Source organism: Lolium rigidum, chromosome 7 (genome assembly GCF_022539505.1).
Source record: "Lolium rigidum isolate FL_2022 chromosome 7, APGP_CSIRO_Lrig_0.1, whole genome shotgun sequence".
Classification (NCBI taxonomy): domain Eukaryota; kingdom Viridiplantae; phylum Streptophyta; class Magnoliopsida; order Poales; family Poaceae; genus Lolium; species Lolium rigidum.
Window position 1 is genome coordinate 327,811,970 of NC_061514.1, and position 24,243 is coordinate 327,836,212.

The window sequence follows — 24,243 nt, forward strand, 5'->3', positions numbered from 1 at the left end:
GGCTAGAGCTAGACTACTCCAAATTATCATGGAGGCAACATAGGATTTGATGGAGGCCATTCCAGTGGCTTTCTTCCCCTCCAGTCTAGCTGAGAGGGCAGGCTGCTTCATGTTTATTCAATAATATATATGTGCTTACCAGGAAGTCCAAAAGCACGATATTATTGCGATATGTAGTAGATAATTTAGAGTCCTCAATCTAGTGCGCACAAAACGCACAAGACCTTACATGAACCTCAAAGTTAGTCTTGCGGCAGCAGAGGGACGAGGAGGAGCTTCTCCTTGCGGTGCACAGTGATCCCAAATGATTCGGCCATACATATGCCACCTTCCGGCGCCGATCCAGACGGTAGCTTCCAGTCGAAGTGGTACATGAGATTCGCCAGCATGATCTCGATGGTCACGATGGCGAAGTTGATGCCAGGGCATATCCTTCGCCCGGCCCCAAACGGGAGGTAGAGGAAGTCGTTCCCCCTGTAGTCTATGGCCGCGGCGCTGCCGCCTTCCAAGAAGCGCTCGGGCACGAACTCCTCCGCGCTCTCCCAGCCGCTTGGATCCCTCGCGAGAGCCCAGCTGTTGACGATGACGCGCGTCCCTGAAGGTATAAAAAGCAAGACAGAGTTAAACCTTTCGAGTACATCAAAAAAGGAGGAGAGATAAAATTGACTTACGAGCTGATGAGGGACTCAAAATAAGGATCATAAGCTGCCTTCGGATCCGAAGGAACAACTTCTTCAGCCTTAGAGATGCCAGAATCCTCGACTTCAGTCCTTTTCCTTTTGTTCTTCGGAGAAACAGCAGGAGGAAGGGATTCAGTCGACTCACTGGCCTCAGACTCAGCCTCTCTCTCATGAGAAGCCGCAGATTTGTGAGAACCCGCAACTTCACTTTCAGGAACAGAAGAGCCCTGAGTATCGTCGGCAACGATGGTCATTTCTTCGACCTCTCCACCCTCAGGAAGAGGAGGAAGGGAAGTTACACTAGGATGATCCTGAAAAAATAGAAACCAAAGAAAAAGTAAAGACATGACAACACAATGAGATGCAGGAAAAAAGGTGCAACAAGATAAAAACGCGGAAAGATAAAATACCTTGGGGAGTGGATTGGTGGAGCTGTATGGTTCCACACGACAAGAAGAAGGAACTGGATCTTTGCCCAGGCGAGAAAGTCTTCGAACCAACTTCTCCAAGTCCTTGGTGGAAAGGTCACCGGAGATTCTGTTGGCGTCATTTTCACCAGAGTACGTCCAAAGGGGATTTTTGCGAGCCTGAAGAGGCTGCACTCTAATCCTAAGGAAATAGGCAGTGATTTGAACACCAGATAGCTCCTCGCCTCGAGTATTTTGAAGCTAGCGAATGCGAGACATGAGCGCCTCTGTCGCCTTTTTCTCTTCCTCAGAAGCTTCGGCATCCCAGGAGCGACGGCGCTGAATTTTGGCACTCCCGTCGAAGGGAATTATGTTGTTCTCAACGGAGTTGGCGCTTTCTTCGTGAATGTAAAGCCACTTCTTGCGCCATCCTTGGACAGAATCGGGAAACTTGACGTCGAAATAATCGACATCGGTACGAATACGGATAACAACGCCACCTATGTTATAAGTGACGTTGTGGGAGCCATTGCGGCGGAGGCAGAAGATGCGTTTCCAAAGAGCCCAATTAGGAGCGACTCCAAGAAAGCATTCGCAAAGGGTGATAAAAATAGAAATGTGAAGGATGGAATTGGGGGTCGGATGATGCAGTTGAATCCCATAGACAAAGAGAAGACCGCGGAGGAAATCATGGATTGGGGTAGAGAGGCCGCGGATAAGATGATCAACGAAACTAACCCGATACTCCATTGGAGGCTTGGGATAGCTTTCTTCATTGGGAAAGCGGATGGCGCCTTCCTTCTTCATCAGGCCAAGCCTTTTCATCAGGTTGGAGTCTTGGTTGGAGATCTTGGATCTCTCCCACTCAAAATCTTCAGCGGCCATCGCGGACTCTGGAGTGCTGTGGCGGGTCAAACGCGCACGCGGCGGCATCCACGGAAGCGGGTTGAGCAATGTATGCGAGAGCGGGAAATCGGTGAAGATTGGGCGCAGAGGAAGATTTGCGAAGAGGAACAGGTGAGCGGCGCAAGCGAGGGGATGAACGGAGGTTGAAGACAGGTTTATATAAGATTTGGGTGAAGCAGTGTACCGTTGGATGAGGAAATCGTGTGGTGAGAATTGATTTTCTGGTTACAAGGGCAAAAAAGTATTTTTACGGGGATAGGCGTTACCGCACGAGCACCGAGAAAAGCGGAGGACGTGTGTCCCCCATTTGCACGACGTGTCAACATGGTGGGAACGATGGACCCACAAAGCAGAAAAATATCGACCAGTGATAGAGTTGAAGAAAATTTGACAAGGGAAAATATGTCGACAAGAGAAAGGAGAATCGCGACAGGATAAGTTATTTGAATGCATCAGGAGCCTTTGGTCAGAAACAAGTTTTTGCCCAAATGCTCGGGGGCTACTTCGAAAAAAGAAAACTTTCGACAATGGCAAATATAGAAAATGTTGAGCCTACAGTCAAGTACAAGTTCTTGGCTGTAGCCTCGGGGGCTACTCCCATCAGGAGCGCTGTTCGCGCACCCGATAAAAAAAAAAAAAAAAGAAAGAGAGAAGAAGAAGGAGGAAAGAATATCAAGAGATAATGGCAATATAGTGACAAGGTGGACTAAAATGTTGAGCCTACAACCAAGCACAAGTTCTTGGCTGTAGCCTCGGGAGCTACTCCCATCGGGAACGCCGTTCGCGTGCCCGATGAAATTAACAAAGGAAAAATAGAACAAGCAAGAGAGTATATTTCGAGTTATCATTAACTCTCCATATACTCCCATCGGGAAAGCAATATAAGTCATATTTGACTCAATAAAATGTGCCATTCCAACAGCCGGAAAAGCACTCGACAATATATTCTCAGAACGCCGAAGTTGCGATCAATTTCTGAATGCCGCAAAATTGCGAAGGTAAGACCCCAGACCTATTCTGTTGGGCGTGGCATCGCCGAAGACTGCGCTCTCTACTTTTATCCGTATCAACGGATACGAAGAAAAATCCTAACGGACGCGTTAGGTACTCGATAAATTTAACCGGGACTCGACGGAATGGTAAGACCTTAAGCGGCGCTCGTCGAAGTTTACACCAGTATCCCGAAATCATGTCCAGGGACGTGATTTTGAAGTAGGTTTTTGCGGATTGCCACTAGAGCAGTTAACTAGTACCTGATCCGTCAGATGAACTAGCCCCAACTACCAATATCCCTGTACAATATAGAATTTTATGAGAAAGAGTATGAAAGTTAGAGCTTTCGAGTAAAAATAAACAGTGGAGATTTTCCTTGATTCTAATGATTCAAGCAAAATCTCGGGGGCTACTGACATAGGCATCCCAAATGGGCCTGCCTCATATAGTACCCGGGGTTTATTGAAGGCCCACTACCCGAAGAATAAGAAGACTCGAGAGCCCAAGATGTATTTAAGGAAAAGATAGAATTGTAATAGGAAGTGTTATTTGTAATCTGGCGGGATGAGTTAGAAACCGTCCCGGACTATGTAATCCTTGTATAGCACGAATCCCTCGGCTCCACCTATATAAAGGGGGGGTCGAGGGACGAGAAGATCATCGAATCATTGTCTGCAAACCCTAGTTTTCATATTCGTCGAGTACTTTTCGGCTGAAACCTTCGAGATCTACTTGCCCTCTACTTCTAACTAAACCCTAACCTATAATCCATAGGCATTGACAAGTTAATCCCTTGTCATCTACGGTGTCCGGCGAGCGGGATCGCTTCGATCCGCTCGCCGGCGAGGCCCTACTGCGGCGGCGGGAGTCCATCCTAGCTTTGGGGTGGAATGCGTGGCGGGGGAGCGGCTAATTGCTCGCCGGAGCAGCGGAGGAGGCGGCGGCGCGCGGCGGAGCTAGGGTTGCAAGTGAGGGGTTAACCCCTCACTCGCACCTGCGCCCACTATATGTACGGGGCGACGGGGCCGATTTCCTGGGCCCCGTATTCCGCCGAAACGGGGCGGCCCGAATACGGGGCCTGCTAGACGGCCCAAACCGCGCCTGCCCCGTATGTCGCCGGAATTTTACGGGGTGGGCGGGTTATACGGGGCCTGTTAGACATGCTCTAACTGGATGAAGAAATGTCCTCAGATACTAGAATTTTCCTTTTTTATTAGCTCGAAATAGACCAATTCCACGTCGTTACAAAGTTGAGTATGGACCAAATTGTATATAGCTCAATATTTAAGTTGACTCAGTCTGAACTCGCTTGAATATTAGTACGAATTGGTCTAATCTAACTCGTTGGAATTCGACTCGTTTCTAGCCGACTAGATAGACACATCAACTCAACTGGTTGCATTTGGTAGAAGTAGACGCATATTCATATTGGCTGCATCTGGTAATTTTTTTGCAAGATTGGATATGGAGTAGTTTGTATAGCTAAGAGTAGTCATTTACAAGCTGACTTAGCTGAGTAGACCGAGAATTGTTAATTGGCTTAGAAATAGATATTCCCAAAAGTAAATCAGTGAAGTGCAGTAGTCACCTTGGCCCTTGAGAGCGGCTGCGTGCAAGGCATTCCGGCCGTCAGGTCCAGAGTAGGACAGCGCTGAGTCTTTCTCATAGAGCTGCTTGGCGATGTCGTCGTGGCCCAGCTCGACGGCCAAGTAGAGCGGCGAGGCGCCCTCGGACAGAGGCACACGAGCCAGCTGCGGGTCCTCCGCCATGAGCAGGGTGATCATGTCGCCGTCCCCCGAACGAACCGCGTCGTGAAGCACCGTCTCTCCACGGTTGTTCTGCACCCTCAGTATGGCCTTCACCTTCTCGTTGACGTCGCCACCTCCATTCTCGGATCTTGCAAGGAACATGAGATGGGCGACCATTCCGCGGTGCCTGGCACGGGCGGCGCGGTGCAGGGGAGTATCGCCGTTCTTGTTCCGGGCGTCGAGGAGGTGCCTGGCCTTGCCATGGATCACGGACGCGCTCTTGAGGAACTCCTCACCGTCTCCCCTCGAAGCTACCACGTGGAGGAGGGAGTTCCGCTCAGCGGCTGCAGCAGATGACACGGTCCCAGCATCGATGGCGGCATCGACGATCTCGATGGGGATGACGTGCTGAGGCGCCCCAAGCGCCACACCTCCTACGCCGCTGAGAAGGAGACGCTCTAGCCGCACCCAGTCGCCGCGCCGGGCGGCCATGAGCAGCTGGGGATCATGTGGGTTGATCTGCACCTGCAGACAGCTGGGATTAGGAATTTGTTTTGCATTGCCGCTCTCTGGAGCCATATTCTGGGTAGCAGTGGCACTGGCACGCACTGGCACTAGCCTGGTAGTACGTGCGTGTACATCCTCGATCGAGGAGCACGTATAAAAGGCTGAGGAGGGGAATACAATTCTTACTCAAACCACAAGTAAAGAGCATAATTCGAGATGCCGAACCAGTTGGAATCCAAGCTGAAAAGCCTTGTACACACAAGACAACCAATAAATTGTTCGTCACAAGGTTGGGCACCCTTCCTGTTACGTACATGAATGAATACGATCGAGCTAAGTCAGGACAAGACAGATTTTATTTTTGGTAACCAACAGAAACAACATATCAAATTTGTTTTCTTCCTACACAAGAAATTTGCCAAGTGCACATGGTGCTGTGGTATACCATTTGCACGTGTATATAGATCTTTACTGAAATGGAAATGGAAAAGGCCATGTAATTTATATTCAAATATATAACATTGTTCCCGGTCTCTTCTTTTGAGTTTATGGTGCCAATAAAACAGAATAATTCCCCTGCCAAAGAACAAAGAGGAAAAGAAGTTCCTGTAGATCTTTTTTTTTTTGCTTTTACAAAGCATTGCGGGGTCGCTTATGAAGTGTTTGGTTCGAGGGGTAGATAGCGATCGGATGGAACCATCCCAAATTTTATGTATCGGATGATCCATTTGAGTCTTTATTTTATTGGTTCATTTGATCTCTCTATCGGAAATATGGTGGCACAAAATAACAAGCATCGATACTTAAAAATGCATGGTAAATACAAGTGCAAGTTCATAATTGTCAAGTATGATAGCTTGTGTATTGTTATCATCTCCTAATGTTAATGCACTCCTCATCCACGGAAGTATGAAGCGGATACTCCCCTATGCGCATGAATTCACAATGGCTTAGGCACAAAAGTCATATCATCTATGATATGAAGTTGGGCATTGCTCCTCGGTCTCATATGTGACCTACCCTTGTTATCCCTCTAATACGGTGGTTTGAGAAGACTGCCAACATGCCTAAGTGATTTGGCATCGAGGTACGATCAACTCTAGCTAGGCCTCCCTATATCCATATTGATTAAGTGTCTAGCATCAACTGGTTCAGGGACATCCAATTGTCGACGGACCAGGATAGGTTGGTTTGGCGCTGGATGACGGATGGTCAGTATTCTACCAGATCATGTTATGACACCATTTTCCAAGGGGCGATCATCTCATGCTCCTGGAAGCTCAACTAGAAATCCTGGGCGTCGCCAAGGGTGAAGTTCTTCATATGGCTAGCCTGTCTCGACAGGTGCTGGACGAGTGAGAGGTTGGCGCAACGTGGTCTGCCGCACGCGCCTCGGTGCTCGTTCTGCGATTAGTCCGAGGAGACTATGAGGCATCTACTTACGGGTTGCTCTTTCTCCAGCACGATTTGGTTTGAGGTCCTATCGTGGATACGATCCACTTCAGGGTCCCCCACGTCTGAGGGTGACTTCGCGGAGTGGTGGTCGCTAGTGGTGCGGACCACCCCTCGTCAGATGCGTAAAGGCACTTCGTCGGTTATCATGCTTACTGCATGGTGGATTTGAAAACATCGGAATGTGGTGGTCTTAGACAACGCGCATCCCTCGGTGAATTCCTTGCTCAACGACATTGTGGCCGAGGTGCGGCTTTGGGCGGACGCGGGCGCCCGGGGTGTTCGCCAGATGCTCCCCTAGTTTAGTGTTTTTCCTTTTCTTGGGTCGAGTTGTACGGCGCGGTGTTCGTCCGTCCTTGGACTTGTACATATAACCTTCTTTATCTATCAATGCATCGAAACACGAGGCTTTTGCGTTTTCGCGAAAAAGTGTCTAGCATCAACACCGTCGTTAACATTATGCATCAATAAATGCATCAAAGAATCAGAATTAGTGATTGCATATGAAAAAATCACATCACAAGCAAAATATCAACCATAAATAACAGATTTTTTTTAGATAAAGGGAATATATTAATATCAAAAGATACCAATTACACCCAGTCTCTGCAACAATGCACCACCCTAATGGCACTACGGATGCACATACCAAAAAATAGAAAAGAAAACTAAGAAACAAAAGTCCCGCTATAGTATAGCGACCAAGACAACACCTGAAATACATCCACCACCAAGACAACACCTGAAATACAGACTCTCCAAAAGCGACAGCTCCAAGAAAAGAACAGTGCTTTAACACCGTCATCGTCCGATCAAAGATCTTAGGTTTTCACCCTGAAGATAGTCCCGCTCTCAAAACAATGCCTCCAACAAGGTCATTGCCAGGCACAACCAGTTAAGGCCAGACCTTGGGTTTTCACCCTGAAAGGTAGGACTCTGGACTTCACATGTGTTGTCACCCCCACTTTCATACCGCTGATGTGAAGCCCGGAACACCAAGCAAATCCCTCAACAACGCGGAGATTTGAACCTCCCTTAGCTAGTCCTCCCATTCGGCCTTCATGATATTCTCTTCTTCTGACTTTCATCATGGATCCATAGTCACTTGATGTCAACACAGAAAAAGAGCTTCGCGCCGCTCCCTCCAAAACCAAACTGTCAGGAATAAAAGCATGGCTGCGCGCGATCAAATACCACCCGATCCAGCAAACTACAGGCAAAAGATGTGTTGTACCATTCGCCGACGGAGCCTTCCGGAACTCAACACTCTGGCTAGATAAAAAGGATCAGCATCTGGTAGGTCTTCATCATTGCAAAAGAAGAACCCTAGGACCACCACCTTCAAACCCGAAGCAGACGAATAGGTCCCCACGCCACCATCCACTGACCAACGATGATGAAGGAGAATTTGGTGGACGGCGGAAGTTGCAACCACACCATCCTCGCCCCGCACATTGTGTCAACACCCGGATTTTTAAGTCCAGATGCCTATTATGCCATTCCTCGCAATCCCAGGAATATCGTTTTTGCGAGACATAATAGATTGATATCACAACACATCATTCATTACATACCATAATCGTCTTACAAATAAAGGATCACATGATCCAGTCTCATTACAATAATAGAAGTTCTATTGATCAATTACATAACACATAGCGGAAGCGAAGTAACGTAGTAGTAGTCCATTTATTCCACATGCAACTGTTGACGTCAGGAGTGATCCTAGTTGTCGTAGACGTCCTGTTGTCCTTCTTCCGGGTTCTGGTACTCCTCTTCATAGTCTGGCCATTGGAATAGCCAGGGACACAGCCATGAGTACTTTAAAGTACTCGCAAACTAATACTAAGGTAAATACTATCAACTATAGTAAAGGGGTTCTAAGCTCTAAGTTTATTTGCATAAAGCCAATTTTATTTCATAAGCATTTGTAACCAAAAACTCCTCATTTGCCTAACTTAACTCAAGTGGGAACATTAGTGTCATTCCCACAACTCAGTTGTGATTCAAAGTCAAAGTCACCTTTCAATTCAATTCACAAGTCACCATTCATAGTTTTAGAAAAGTTCTGATGACGGAACAGTATGGCCTTTCCAACTGTCCATGACCGCGGACGCGGCTATTCGAATAGGTTAAACTCTGCAGAGGGTGTACACTTGTGCCACAATAATTGCAATAGTTCGTCAGGCGTAACTGGCCCTGATTTATCGTACGCAGTACGCGAACTACCAATCCTAACCTTTCATTTACATACCCTAGTATAGGCACCTCTCCCCATGAGCTTGGCCTCCCGGTGAAAACAAACGGTCAACCCGGGAACACTACAAGGAAACCCCCTCTACAGCAACGCACTGATGCGTATCTAAATCTTCATATTGGCGTTGCTAGAGACTTTACCAACGGATAAAAATGTGTTGCGTTTTTGGGCGTTGCAAAGGTACAATGCAACGCATATGCGTGCGTTGGTAACCAATGGGATAAGCGTTGTAGAATAGCTACGGAATCAAAACAACAACTATATGCGTTGTTAGATGCATCCTGCACGTGTTGAAAATTCTGTTTCACAAAATACTATTTTCTGGACTATATGGTTTGATCGCCCTAGAGGATGGCAGATGATTTTTTTTCTCAGCCAGAGAACGTAGTTCATATGAGACATTCCACATCACACAAAAATTGAAGAATTTGAATGTATTCCATCGCATGTAATTCAATATTTATTTATTAGCGTAACACAATGCCATACATGAGAATCCTGTAAAGAGTATAGAATGTACAATTGCTTCAAAATATGATATTCTATCTAGTCATGTATATATACTTTTGGACAACTATTCCATACACAAGAATCGTCTGAAGAGTAGACAATTTACAATCCTGCATCAAAACAAGATATCCTAACTAGACTATATATGTTCTTTCTAATATTTGGCCCAACAAATCCAGAGCTGATTTCCAAATAGCAAGTCTTGCTGTTGTATGTCACCTGCAAATACAATTTCATTTTCAGTATCAAATGGTGAAAAGATTATAAAGGCTATTGTGAGTTCTACCAAGTACTTGCTTAATAATTTGTAGGTATACTCACCTTGGTGGCATGCCAAAGCTAAGTCAGCACGCATAACATTTTTTTTGCTATCCTATGCATTTGATATTGCTCATTAGACCAACAAGTTACAATGGTTACAAAACAGATGGAAATAAAAAAAACTGGACAAGGATGGAAACAAATCCATGAAACAGAAGATCAAAATCTTCTTATTGACTAGATGGTTCATCTAACAGCAGATAAAAAAAATTCTTCATTAACTAATCAGTAGAGTGGTCAATACAGTATCATAAATAAAAACAAATTAATCATACGGGAAAAGTAGAAGTTCACAATGTCTTGGTTGACACAATAGGACTAGCTCAAGGTACAGAGTAGGAAAGCACATAAATATCGGTGCATTGATTGACTGCAGTTTGCATCTAGAGAGGCACAGTACTACGTATGATTTTAGCGGAAATTAAGGAGTACTTATCACATTGGTAGTCTGATCCGTGCATTAAGAATTTTGAGAGCAACAAAGACAAGAGAGATACTGCTTGTCAATCACTGTGAGAACTCTACCTGATATCCTTGGTACGTTACCAACGTCTGTTGCAGCCAAAGTTTTGATGGTAGAACTCCAGAACAGCAATGCCGCTTTGTCGTTGTACCTTCTGCACCCTGTCAAGCACTGAAGCAGACGTAAGATATTGGACAACTTCCATTACTGAGTGCCCATTAACATGCATCGGTAATGCAAGTCTAGCATAGTATAAGGTTAACATGGAAAGCTACTAGATGGAAACCAGACTAGAGTCTGCAATGCTCCCAAGGCATATAACCGATCCAAACAGGGAAAATATAACTGCACGCGACGATCTGCTAACGACATCAATGGGCACGGATGCACAAAAAACCTGGAAAACTGAAGAACGCGGGTCAAGCCAAGGAAAACGACCGAGGAGTCTGACAGGGGAAAAAGGGAAATCGCACCTGAAGCCAAACCTATGCCGTTCCTTTCTCCGTCGCGCCCCTTGTGCTCCAACTCGCCGCCGCGGTATTCCAGAAACTACCGCCCTGGAGTATCCCCAATCCATCTTAGCTGCACAAGAAAGATTTCGCGAATTTAGGAGATCTCATGGTACGCGAACGCGAAGATGTGGTCGATTAATCCCTTTGAGACGAACTTGATCCGGATACTATCTATCATACGCGAGGAGTGGTAGATCAAAATGGTATCCGCATCACCGGCGAGAGAGGCCCTGCTTGCGCATGGCACCTTGAGGGAGCGGATGGAGGCGGCTAGGTTTGGAGGAGAGGAGCGGAACTGTCAAGTGCTGGCTTAAGTTGGTGACTGCGTGGCCTGGGTCGTGATACCTAATGACGTGCTTAGTGGGCTGGGCTCAAATTTCTTTTCTACCGACTACAATATGTACAGCAGATAACGGTTGTAGCCTGCAACGCATACATGTGTATCTAGGATAAAATTTTGCAACGAATATATAACACGTTGCTAAGTATGCATTGTTATAGAAGGGGTTTTGTTGTAGTGGAACTGCACAGGGCTTGGGTAGGACATTCACCTCATTTCACGTCATTTCTCTTTCGAGGGAGGCAGCCTCAGCATAACCCCTATGACGCTTTTTCAGAGGGAACCCATACTAAAATACATAAGTTTCCAGTTAAGCCTTACCCAGATTCAGGTATTGTGGGGATACTTGAGAATTGGAATGGTATCGCATCCGAACCCAACCATCAGTTTTTGGTAAGTTTCACCAAGTCATTCACAAGTCACATTCACCTTCAAAATCTTTCAATAGAATGACTCATCATTCCAAGGTTTTCAAAGTCATTGGTTTTCACAAGTTCTCATCTAGAGTAGCCAATTTTAGTTTAGCACTAGCAACTAGTCATGAGGGGTGCTAAGCAACTTGTATTGCTCTAGGCTAAGTTTGATACACTTGTACTACTCCATACTAAACTAGATGAATCATGAATCAAAAAGTACTTTGATAAATAAAATTTAGTAAAGCTTGTAAAGTAAAAACTTGGGATAGGACCATTAAGCATAAAGTAAAAGGTGGTGATGCCTTGCTCTTGTAGAGCTTTGCACTTTGCAAGAATATTAGCTTGCCTTGGTTGGGGTGATCAAAGTTCTCTTCTCCTTCCTCTTGGTAGAATACCTCCTCCTCTTGATAGTCTCCGGTACTAGCGTCTATAAATGAATACGAGGATACAATCACCAAACAATACTTAAGTACTCTTAATTTGCCTTAATGGCTCACACAAATAATCTAGCATCACTACTTAACACTTATTCAAAATTAGGCTAGAGTTTCCTTGCTTAGTATTAGGAAAATAATTTCCTCTCATACTAACCTAGGTGTTACTTTTAATTACTTAGAGAAATAATTTCCTCTCATTATCTTATTAAGTTTTAATTTCTCTCATGAATAATATATGACCTAGGTTGACCAAAGTCAACCTCTTCATAGTTATCATTTAAGAAAATGATTTAAATGAGGTGTAGCACCTCATACAATTTAATCCTAACATGGTAAGGATTTAATATCAACAAACAATTCATATGAGAGCTAAATGACCAGAGTCTCTACCTAATTTTGAAATGTTTGTGACAATATTTAAATGAGAGAAAAACTCCCATATGATTTATTAATAGTTTTGGACAATATCTTTGACTAGAAATAGCCATATAGTCCTTTAATTAAACGAGGCCATAATCATTCAAAGTAAGCATGGCATATTTTTGCAGAAACAATTAGTGCAAGTTAAATGTGAGCTATAGGAGTTGGAATCAACTTAAAAGCATTTTTGGTTGATTTTTAATAATTAATCTAAGGCAGAAAAGTCCCTGTCTTGTTTATTTTTCTACTTTAATTCTATAATAGATCTAGGGTTCAAACCAGTGGCATTGGATAGAGACTTTGATAAGATTTCCAAAAATGTAAAATTTGTAAAATTTGGCCAAGTGGATTTAAAAATATGCAATTTTGAAGTTGGCACCAGTTTGCAAAATTTATCTATTCTGGAAAAATTGAATTCAAAAGTTGGGCTGGCGGGAAGACTAGGTGGGCTGCACAGCGAGAGAGAAAGATGGGCCGGCCCAGTATTGCTACGGGCTGCTGACAGCGTGGGGCCCAGGGGTCAGCGAGTCATATCTACCGAATCGGTACCTTGAAATAGAAGCCGTCGGATTAGATCGAGGATCTACGGCTGGCAGTCGTCGTCACCGTCGGGGAGAAGCGCGTGCTGGAGCGGCGGAGGTAGGGGGTCGGCGGCGTGCTGGAGCTCCAGCGAGGGGCGGCGCTGGTGCTAGGCGATGTTGTCGTGGAAGGGGAAGAAGATGGCGCAGACGGCGTCTCCAATGGTGGTTGCAATCGGCGGCGGTGATCTCAGCTCCTCCGCGGGCTCCGGCGACAAATTGAGCAGCTCCCGTGGCTAATTGGGTGAGAGGAGTGGACGAGGAGGATCAGAGAGGTGAGGCGAGCTGATTGGTGTGAAGAAATCATCAAGGGGGAGCCGTATTTATAGGAGGAAGGGGGTGGCCGTGGCGCTCGGGGCAGGTCGACGGCGAGGTCGTCGTTCCAGGGCTGTGAAGGGGCAAGTGATGGGCACGTCGGATAGGCGACGTCTAGGTGATGCTAGTGAGCGTGATGGCACGGTGGATGATGGTCTGAGGCGTGCTGGCGAGGTTCGAGTGCTCGCAGTACCGTGGCGGCAAGGGTTCGATCATGGCGACGGCGACAGGTCCTCTGCGAGCTAGTGAGCTTGTCTACGGGGTAGAGGAGGTGGTGGCAAGGCTCGATGCAGAGGTAGGCGTGCAGGGGTGTACTGAGGCGACGGCACGACTTGCCGCTCTGGCGCGTCCAGGACGTGTCCGTGCGCGCTCACCGCGTGCCTGGCATGGTTCTGGGCGTGTCTGGGCGTGCAGCGTGTGGCCAATGCCGTGCTCTCCTTCGACTAGGGCTGGTACAAGCATGCTCAGGGGAGTGTGGGCGTGCTTGCTGACATGGTGAGATGGATAGGAGAGGACCAGGGCGATTGAGTGCTTGTGAGTGGGCATGGTACACGGCATGGTGAGGTTCTTGATCATTCCTCCACTTTACTCAGTGCAAAATGGTAGGGCTTGATGCAGAGGAGGTACAGGAGCAACAATGATCAAAGATCAAAAGGGGTTTAGGCAAAAATCCAGTGGGTATAAGGGTGTGTGCAAATTCTGAAATGATGCCTGCCAAGTGTTTGTGAAAATGGCCACATGAAACTTTTATTTGAAATTTGGAAATCTTTTTGGTGGATCTCTTTGATATAAATAGAGAGGTAGAATGGTGGTGGTGGTGGTCATTTTGGTGAAGGTTTGTGAGAATTCAAAATGGGGGTTAATCTTCCCTTTATTTCAAAGTCTCCACTTGTCTCCTTTATTCTGGTCAACCTGGTCAAAGTCAGCACTAGTGGTCAACAACAAAGTGGTTCACCTTGACATGGTCTTGGATGTCATGGCAAGAGTGGGTCAAGGTTGGTTTAAGAAAAGATAAAACCAGGGGTGCAAAGTGGGGAAGATTTTATAAAATGGCCATATGACCATTATCATATGTAAGTTGCATTTGAATTCTTATTTGCTTTGATTTGGGTTTCTTTGATTCAAATGGATGTGTTATTGATATATAAGTGTTTTACAAACAATGGCACAAGCCATGGTGGCCTTGGTTGAAGATTTGCAAAACTGGCTAAGTGTGTATATGAGTGAAAATGGGATTTTCTCCCTATTTGATTTCTCTCTTTTTGATTTGGTTTTTCTTGACTCCAAAGTGATTCTTATTAGTTTAGGAACATTTCCAAACCATTCCAAAAGGTCTAGCTCAAAGATTTGCAAAAATGGCCATAACACATAAGAGGTGATGTGTCAAAATTTCTTATTCTTCTAAATGGTTCCCCTTGCTTTACTTGAGCATGGGTTAGGGTCCATTTAGGGTTATATTAGGTTTAGAGAGGGTTTCACACCATTTGGGTAAGGTATAGGTGCATAGAACAAGATTTGGTGAAAATGGTATGTGCCACATATGCCTCTATGCATATGTTGCATTTGATTTTTAATTTGACTTGGCTTGACCCAATTGGTGTTGTTGAGTGTTGAAATGGTATAGAGGAGTGATCCAACCATTCACAACAAGTCCTAGGGTCAAGCTCCTCAAATTCACAAATTTGCTATTTTACTCTCATATGCCTCTATGGCATTTTTAGTTTCTTTTTAAAATCTTTGGTTTCACTTTGGATTTGGTTTGATAAGTACTAGGCAAGGTTTATGAAGGTTTTTCCAAACCTCTAATCAAAGTAGAAAGGCCTAGGGTAAAGTTTTCCAAAAATAGCCGTAGGCACATAGGCCATTTTCTTATTTAAATTCTTTTTATTTTATTTTAACTTGGATAGCAAAAAGAGGGTGAGGTTTAAGGTTTAAGATCATTTCAAAATACTATAATAACCAATCATGGCAATTGCACAAGAATTAAGCAAGATCACTATGTATCAAACTTAATTTAAGAAATGTTTTTGTTGGTTCCAAAATTTGGAAAAAGGGAAATTCATTTTCTTTGTTTTGAAAATTTTGAGGTGTTACAAACCCTTCCCCCTTAAACAAATCTCGTCCCGAGATTTTAAGAAAAGTTAGGTTCCTAAGAGAGATTGAGCAATTTGATTAACAGGAAAACATACTTGGCATGGTCTGTGGGGCTTCCTGAGCTTCAGCGGCAGTCATGTGGTAGAAACGGCCGTTGTTGTTGTTCTGGTTCCTTCTACCTGCGAAGCGGCGCTGTTGCTGGGCAAGTGCAGCAGTGTTGGCGGCAATCTTGGCAAGCTTCTTGGGGCACTCATTGGAGTAGTGGCCCACAACTCCACATTCATAGCAGTTCACAGTTGACTTGTCCTTCGGGGTGACGGGGATGGCATTGCTTCCAGTCCTCGGGCCAGTGTTGGTGTTGTTGTTGTTCCCATTGTTGCTGTTGCTGTTGCTGTTGTGGTGGTTGTTGTTGTTGTGGCTGTTGTTGTTGTTGCCTCCGGTCTTCGGGGGTCCTCCGTTGTTGTTGGTGTAGTTGGGGCGATAATTCTGAGCAGGGGGCTTGTTGTGTCTTGGGGTGAATCCTCCGGAGGAGTTGTTGCGGTACTTCTGGGTATGGTGGGGTCCATTCTGGTTCATCATTCTGCGCTTGCGGTTCTCATTGGCTTGATGCAGCTTTCCCTCCATCTGTATGGCTGAGTCCACGAGGGCTTCGAGGTCAGCGAACGGAATGTTCACTAACACAGTTTGCATCTCGTCATGCAGTCCGTTCAGAAATCTTTCCTTCCTCTTCTCGTTGGTGTCGGTCTCATCCGGGGCGTACCTTCACAGAGTGAGGAATCTGTCGCGGTATTCCACCACGGACATTCTTCCTTGTTTGAGTTCGCGGAACTCGTCTCTCATCTTCTTGATCTGTCCTTGGGGCACATGGTATTTGCTGAACTTCAGCTTGAAGTCTTCCCAGGTCATCATTTGCCCCGCATTCATTGCGCGGGCACTTGCCCACCAGGCTCTTGCAGGTCCTGACAGGTAGTGGGTGGCAAACAGTACTTTTTCTGCGGCTTCTACTCCCGCAACTTCGAGGTTGTTCTCCATTGTTTGGAGCCAGTCATCTGCGTCCAGGGGCTCTTCAGTCTTGTTGAACATTGGAGGGTTGGTGTTCTGAAAGTTCTTCAGCTTCGATCTAGGGTGATCGTGGTTTCCATGGCCTTGATTGTTCTGGGCTATCTGTTGTAGTGCGGCAATGTTAGCTTGGCGTTCAGCTCTTTCGACTTCTCGGTCTGCCATCATCGTCTGCAGCATCTGCATCATGGCATCCTGGGTGGCGCTGCGGGTTGGTGGGGCCATCTGAACATTGAGGTAGATGATAAGATAAGAGGGAAATTTCTATGGTTTGTTTTGTTAAAGTTTAAAAAGTTCATAACTTGAAAAATTGAGTAGTGTTGCGGGGGTAAAAACCAACAACACTTTTTCATTCATTCGAAACATCACATATTACAAAGCTAACACACTGTTGGTTTGAAGAACCATTCATCGCTCTACGATACAAGGGGATCCTGATACAACTCACACATATGAAAGTGCTTTAAATGATACTACCCTTCAGGGGGGGATTCTTCATCTTCACGGGTGCTTGGCGAAAGGCAAGGGCGTTGTCCAACTCCTTGCGGGTCTTGTACAACATATAGTCGAGGTAGGCAACATAGTGGTTCATTTCCGGGTGCGAGGGCATGATTATTGGTCTTCCCATGGGGTCATGTCCTGGGTAGTAAATGAAGCGGGTATTCTGGAGCTTGTTCATATTCTGTCCACACAGACGGGCAATTGCTTCTTGCATCGCTCTGACTAGTCCTTCCTTCCAGGTGCTTCCCGTTACAGAAAACCAGATGGTTTCCCATATTGGGGCTCCAAGCTTTCCTCTCAGATTTGCAGTAACTTCCCACCGAGGTGGTCCTCCCGATGGATTGTTGAGGGGTATTCCGAAGAACTCGGGAGACGGGCGTCCTAAATACTCCACTAGTTGCTTCAAATCCTTCTCGAACATCAGGTTTCCTCCATGGCCAACTTGATAGGACTTGCAGGTGTACTCCATCTGTGAAGAAGTACGTTAGAGAAGTGAGTAGTGTGTCAAAATTTTATGTAGTAGTGTAAAAAGAATAGAGCATAACTTTCTTATTTTGAAGAAGATCTCAATGAGGGAGAATAAGTTTTCATAAATAGTCACTTCATTTGTTTCGAAACTAAATTTTCCAGACGTCCATTCTAACTAGGGTCTCCTAAGGTCAACAATGGCTCTGATACCAACTTGTCAACACCCGGATTTTTAAGTCCAGATGCCTATTATGCCATTCCTCGCAATCCCAGGAATATCGTTTTCGCGAGACATAATAGATTGATATCACAACACATCATTCATTACATACCATAATCGTCTTACAAATAAAGGATCACATGATCTAGTCTCATTACAATAATAGAAGTTCTATTGATCAATTACATAACACATAGCGGAAGCGAAGTAACGTAGTAGTAGTCCATTTATTCCACATGCAACTGTTGACGTCGGGAGTGATCCTAGTTGTCGTAGACGTCCTGTTGTCCTTCTTCCGGGTTCTGGTACTCCTCTTCATAGTCTGGCCATTGGAATAGCCAGGGACACAACCATGAGTACTTTAAAGTACTCGCAAACTAATACTAAGGTAAATACTATCAATTATAGTAAAGGGGTTCTAAGCTCTAAGTTTATTTGCATAAAGCCAATTTTATTTCATAAGCATTTGTAACCAAAAACTCCTCATTTGCCTAACTTAACTCAAGTGGGAACATTAGTGTCATTCCCACAACTCAGTTGTGATTCAAAGTCAAAGTCACCTTTCAATTCAATTCACAAGTCACCATTCATAGTTTTAGAAAAGTTCTGATGACGGAACAGTATGGCCTTTCCAACTGTCCATGACCGCGGACGCGGCTATTCGAATAGGTTAAACTCTGCAGAGGGTGTACACTTGTGCCAAAATAATTGCAATAGTTCGTCAGGGGTAACTGGCCCTGATTTATCGTACGCGATGACGCGAACTACCAATCCTAACCTTTCATTTACATACCCTAGTATAGGCACCTCTCCCCATGAGCTTGGCCTCCCGGTGAAAACAAACGGTCAACCCGGGAACTGCACAGGGCTTGGGTAGGACATTCACCTCATTTCACGTCATTTCTCTTTCGAGGGAGGCAGCCTCAGCATAACCCCTATGACGCATGTTCAGAGGGAACCCATACTAAAATACATAAGTTTCCGGTTAAGCCTTACCCAGATTCAGGTATTGTGGGGATACTTGAGAATTGGAATGGTATCGCATCCGAACCCAACCATCAGTTTTTGGTAAGTTTCACCAAGTCATTCACAAGTCACATTCACCTTCAAAATCTTTCAATAGAATGACTCATCATTCCAAGGTTTTCAAAGTCATTGGTTTTCACAAGTTCCCATCTAGAGTAGCCAATTTTAGTTTAGCACTAGCAACTAGTCATGAGGGGTGCTAAGCAACTTGTATTGCTCTAGGCTAAGTTTGATACTCTTGTACTACTCCATACTAAACTAGATGAATCATGAATCAAAAAGTACTTTGATAAATAAAATTTAGTAAAGCTTGTAAAGTAAAAACTTGGGATAGGACCATTAAGCATAAAGTAAAAGGTGGTGATGCCTTGCTCTTGTAGAGCTTTGCACTTTGCAAGAATATTAGCTGCCTTGGTTGGGGTGATCAAAGTTCTCTTCTCCTTCCTCTTAGTAGAATACCTCCTCCTCTTGATAGTCTCCGGTACTAGCGTCTATAAACGAATACGAGGATACAATCACCGAACAATACTTAAGTACTCTTAATTTGCCTTAATGGCTCACACAAATGATCTAGCATCACTACTTAACACTTATTCAAAATTAGGCTAGAGTTTCCTTGCTTAGTATTAGGAAAATAATTTCCTCTCATACTAACCTAGGTGTTACTTTTAATTACTTAGAGAAATAATTTCCTCTCATTATCTTATTAAGTTTTAATTTCTCTCTTGAATAATATATGATCTAGGTTGACCAAAGTCAACCTCTTCATACTTATCATTTAAGAAAATGATTTAAATGAGGTGTAGCACCTCATATAATTTAATCCTAACATGGTAAGGATTTAATATCAACAAACAATTCATATGAGACCTAAATGACCAGAGTCTCTACCTCATTTTGAAATGTTTGTGACAAGATTTAAATGAGAGAAAAACTCCCATATGATTTATTAATAGTTTTGGACAATATCTTTGACTAGAAATAGCCATATAGTCCTTTAATTAAACGAGGCCATGATCATTCAAAGTAAGCATGGCATATTTCTTCATAAACAATTAGTGCAAGTTAAATGTGAGCTATAGGAGTTGGAATCAACTTAAAATCATTTTTGGTTGATTTTTAATAATTAATCTAAGGCAGAAAAGTCCCTGTCTTGTTTATTTTGTCTACTTTAATTCTATAATAGATCTAGGGTTCAAACAGGTGGCATTGGATAGAGATTTTGATAAGCTTTCCAAAAATGTAAAATTTGTAAAATTTGGCCAAGTGGATTTGAAAATATGAAATTTTGAAGTTGGCGCCAGTTTGCAAAATTTATCTATTCTGGAAAATTTGAATTCAAAAATTGGGCTGGCGCGAAGACTAGGTGGGCTGCACAGCGAGAGAGAAAGATGGGCCGGCCCAGTATTGCTACGGGCTGCTGCAGCGTGGGGCCCAGGGGTCAGTGAGTCATATCTACCGAATCGGTACCTTGAAATAGAAGCCGTCGGATTAGATCAAGGATCTACGGCTGGCAGTCGTCGTTGATACGCGTACAGCACGCGTCCGTTGGGAACCCCAAGAGGAAGGTGTGATGCGTACAGCGGCAAGTTTTCCCTCAGTAAGAAACCAAGGTTTATCGAAGCAGTAGGAGCCAAGAAGCACGTTGAAGGTTGATGGCGGCGGGATGTAGTGCGGCGCAACACCAGGGATTCCGGCGCCAACGTGGAACCTGCACAACACAACCAAAGTACTTTGCCCCAACGAAACAGTGAGGTTGTCAATCTCACCGGCTTGCTGTAACAAAGGATTAGATGTATAGTGTGGATGATAATTGTTTGCAAAGAACAGTAAAAAACAATAGCAGCAGATTGTATTTCAGATGTAAAGAATGGACCGGGGTCCACAGTTCACTAGAGGTGTCTCTCCCATAAGATAAATAGCATGTTGGGTGAACAAATTACAGTCGGGCAATTGACAAATAGAGAGGGCATAACAATGCACATACATGATATGATGAATATTGTGAGATTTAATTGGGCATTACGACAAAGTACATAGACCGCTATCCAGCATGCATCTATGCCTAAAAAGTCCACCTTCGAGGTTATCATCCGAACCCCTTCCGGTATTAAGTTGCAAAACAACGAGACAATTGCATTAAGTATGGTGTGTAATGTAATCAATAACTACATCCTCGGACATAGCATCAATGTTTTATCCCTAGTGGCAACGACACATCCACAACCTTAGAACTTTCACATCACTTGTCCCAGATTTAATGGAGGCATGAACCCACTATCGAGCATAAATACTCCCTCTTGGAGTTAAGAGCAAAAACTTGGCCAGAGCCTCTACTAATAACGGAGAGCATGCAAGATCATAAACAACACATAGGTAATAGATTGATAATCAACATAACGTAGTATTCTCTATCCATCGGATCCCGACAAACACAACATATAGAATTACAGATAGATGATCTTGATCATGTTAGGCAGCTCACAAGATCCGACAATGAAGCACATGAGGAGAAGACAACCATCTAGCTACTGCTACGGACCCATAGTCCAGGGGTGAACTACTCACTCATCACTCCGGAGGCGACCATGGCGGTGAAGAGTCCTCCGGGAGATGATTCCCCTCTCCGGCGGGGTGCCGGAGGTGATCTCCGGAATCCCCCGAGATGGGATTGGCGGCGGCGGCGGCGTCTCAGTAAGGTTTTCCGTATCGTGGCTCTCGGTACTGGGGGTTTCGCGACGAAGACTTTAAGTAGGCGGAAGGGCAACGCGGGGGGGGCACAGGAGGGCCCCACACGCCAGGGCCGCGCGGCCAAGACCTGGGCCGCGCCGCCCTGTTGTGGCGGCGCCTCGTGGCCCCACTTCCTTTCCCCCTCGGTCTTCTGGAAGCTTCGTGCAAAAATAGGACCCTGGGCGTTGATTTCGTCCAATTCCGAGAATATTTCCTTTGTAGGATTTCTGAAACCAAAAACAGCAGAAAACGGCAACTGGCTCTTCGGCATCTCGTTAGTAGGTTAGTGCCGGAAAATGCATAAATACGACATATAATGTGTATAAAACATGTAGATATCATCAATAATGTGGCATGGAACATAAGAAATTATCGATACGTCGGAGACGTATCAGCATCCCCAAGCTTAGTTCTGCTCGTCCCGAGCAGGTAAACGATAACAAAGATAATTTACGGAGTGACATGCCATCATAACCTTGATCATACTATTGTAAACATATGTAATGAATGCAGCGATCAAAACAATGGTAATGACATGAGTAAACAAATGAATCATAAAGCAAAGACTTTTCATGAATAGTACTTCAAGACAAGCATCAATAAGTCTTGCATAAGAGTTAACTCATAAAGCAATAAATCAAAGTAAAGGTATTGAAGCAACACAAAGGAATATTAAGTTTCAGCGGTTGCTTTCAACTTATAACATGTATATCTCATGGATAATTGTCAACATAGAGTAATATAACAAGTGCAATATGCAAGTATGTAGGAATCAATGCACAGTTCACACAAGTGTTTGCTTCTTAAGGTGGAGAGAGATAGGTGAACTGACTCAACATAAAAGTAAAAGAAAGGTCCTTCAAAGAGGAAAGCATCGATTGCTATATTTGTGCTAGAGCTTTTATTTTGAAAACATGAAACAATTTTGTCAACGGTAGTAATAAAGCATATGTATCATGTAAATTATATCTTACAAGTTGCAAGCCTCATGCATAGTATACTAATAGTGCCCGCACCTTGTCCTAATTAGCTTGGACTACCGGGATCATCGCAATACACATGTTTTAACCAACTATCACAAAGGGGTACCTCCATGCCGCCTGTACAAAGGTCTAAGGAGAAAGCTCGCATTTTGGATTTCTCGCTTTTGATTATTCTCAACTTAGACATCCATACCGGGACAACATGGACAATAGATAATGCACTCCTCTTTAATGCATAAGCATGTAGCAACAATTAGTGTTCTCATATGAGATTGAGGATATATGTCCAAAACTGAAACTTCCACCATGATTCATGGCTTTAGTTAGCGGCCCAATGTTCTTCTCTAACAATATGCATGCTCTAACCATTAAAGTGGTAGATCTCCCTTACTTCAGACAAGACGGACATGCATAGCAACTCACATGATATTCAACAAAGAATAGTTGATGGCGTCCCCAGAAAACATGGTTATCGCACAACAAGCAACTTAATAAGAGATAAAGTGCATAAGTACATATTCAATACCACAATAGTTTTTAAGCTATTTGTCCCATGTGAATATTGCAAAGGTAAAGAATGGAAATTTTAAAGGTGGCACTCAAGCAATTTACTTTGGAATGGCGGAGAAATACCATGTAGTAGGTAGGTATGGTGGACACAAATGGCATAGTGGTTGGCTCAAGGATTTTGGATGCATGAGAAGTATTCCCTCTCGATACAAGGTTTAGGCTAGCAAGGTTATTTGAAACAAACACAAGGATGAACCGGTGCAGCAAAACTCACATAAAAGGCATATTGTAAACATTATAAGACTCTACACCGTCTTCCTTGTTGTTCAAACTCAATACTAGAAATTATCTAGACTTTAGAGAGACCAAATATGCAAACCAAATTTAGCAAGCTCTAGGTCTTTCTTCATTAATGGGTGCAAAGTATATGATGCAAGAGCTTAAACATGAGCACAACAATTGCCAAGTATCAAATTATTCAAGACATTTTAGAATTACTACATGTAGCATTTCCCGATTCCAACCATATAACAATTTAACGAAGAAGATTCAACCTTCGCCATGAATACTATGAGTAAAGCCTAAGGACATATTTGTCCATATGCAAAAGCGGAGCGTGTATCTCTCCCACACAATGAATGCTAGGATCCATTTTATTCAAACAAAAACCAAAAAACAAAACAAACCGACGCTCCTAGCAAAGCACATAAGATGTGATGGAATAAAAATATAGTTTCAGGGGAGGAACCTGATAATGTTGTCGATGAAGAAGGGGATGCCTTGGGCATCCCCAAGCTTAGACGCTTGAGTCTTCTTAAAATATGCAGGGGTGAACCACCGGGGCATCCCCAAGCTTAGAGCTTTCACTCTCATTGATCATATTGTATCATCCTCCTCTCTTGATCCTTGAAAACTTCCTCCACACCAAACTCGAAACAACTCATTAGAGGGTTAGTGCATAATAAAAATTAACATGTTCAGAGGTGACACAATCATTCTTAACACTTCTGGACATTGCATAAAGCTACTGGACATTAATGGAACAAAGAAATTCATCCACCATAGCAAAAGAGGCAATGCGAAATAAAAGGCAGAATCTGTCAAAACAGAACAGTCCGTAAAGATGGATTTTATTGAGGCACCAGACTTGCTCAAATGAAAATTTCCAAATTGAATGAAAGTTGCGTACATATCTGAGGATCACTCACGTAAATTGGCATATTTTTCTGAGCTACCTACAGAGAGGCAGGTCGAAATTCGTGACAGCAAAAAATCTGTTTCTGCGCAGTAATCCAAATCTAGTATGAACCTTACTATCAAAGACTTTACTTGGCACAACAATGCACAAAACTAAGATAAGGAGAGGTTGCTACAGTAGTAAACAACTTCC

General features: G+C 44.1%; 1 protein-coding gene across 1 annotated transcript in view; it reads right to left on the bottom strand.

Moving 5' to 3' along the window:
- Nucleotides 1-242: 242 nt before the first annotated feature.
- Nucleotides 243-24,243, bottom strand: part of LOC124674123 (indole-2-monooxygenase-like) — a 35,613-nt gene continuing 11,612 nt past the window's right edge. The window contains exon 3 of the mRNA XM_047210160.1: nucleotides 243-549. Within this exon, the coding sequence (XP_047066116.1) occupies nucleotides 243-549 (307 nt within the window). The remainder of the gene's footprint in view (nucleotides 550-24,243) is intronic.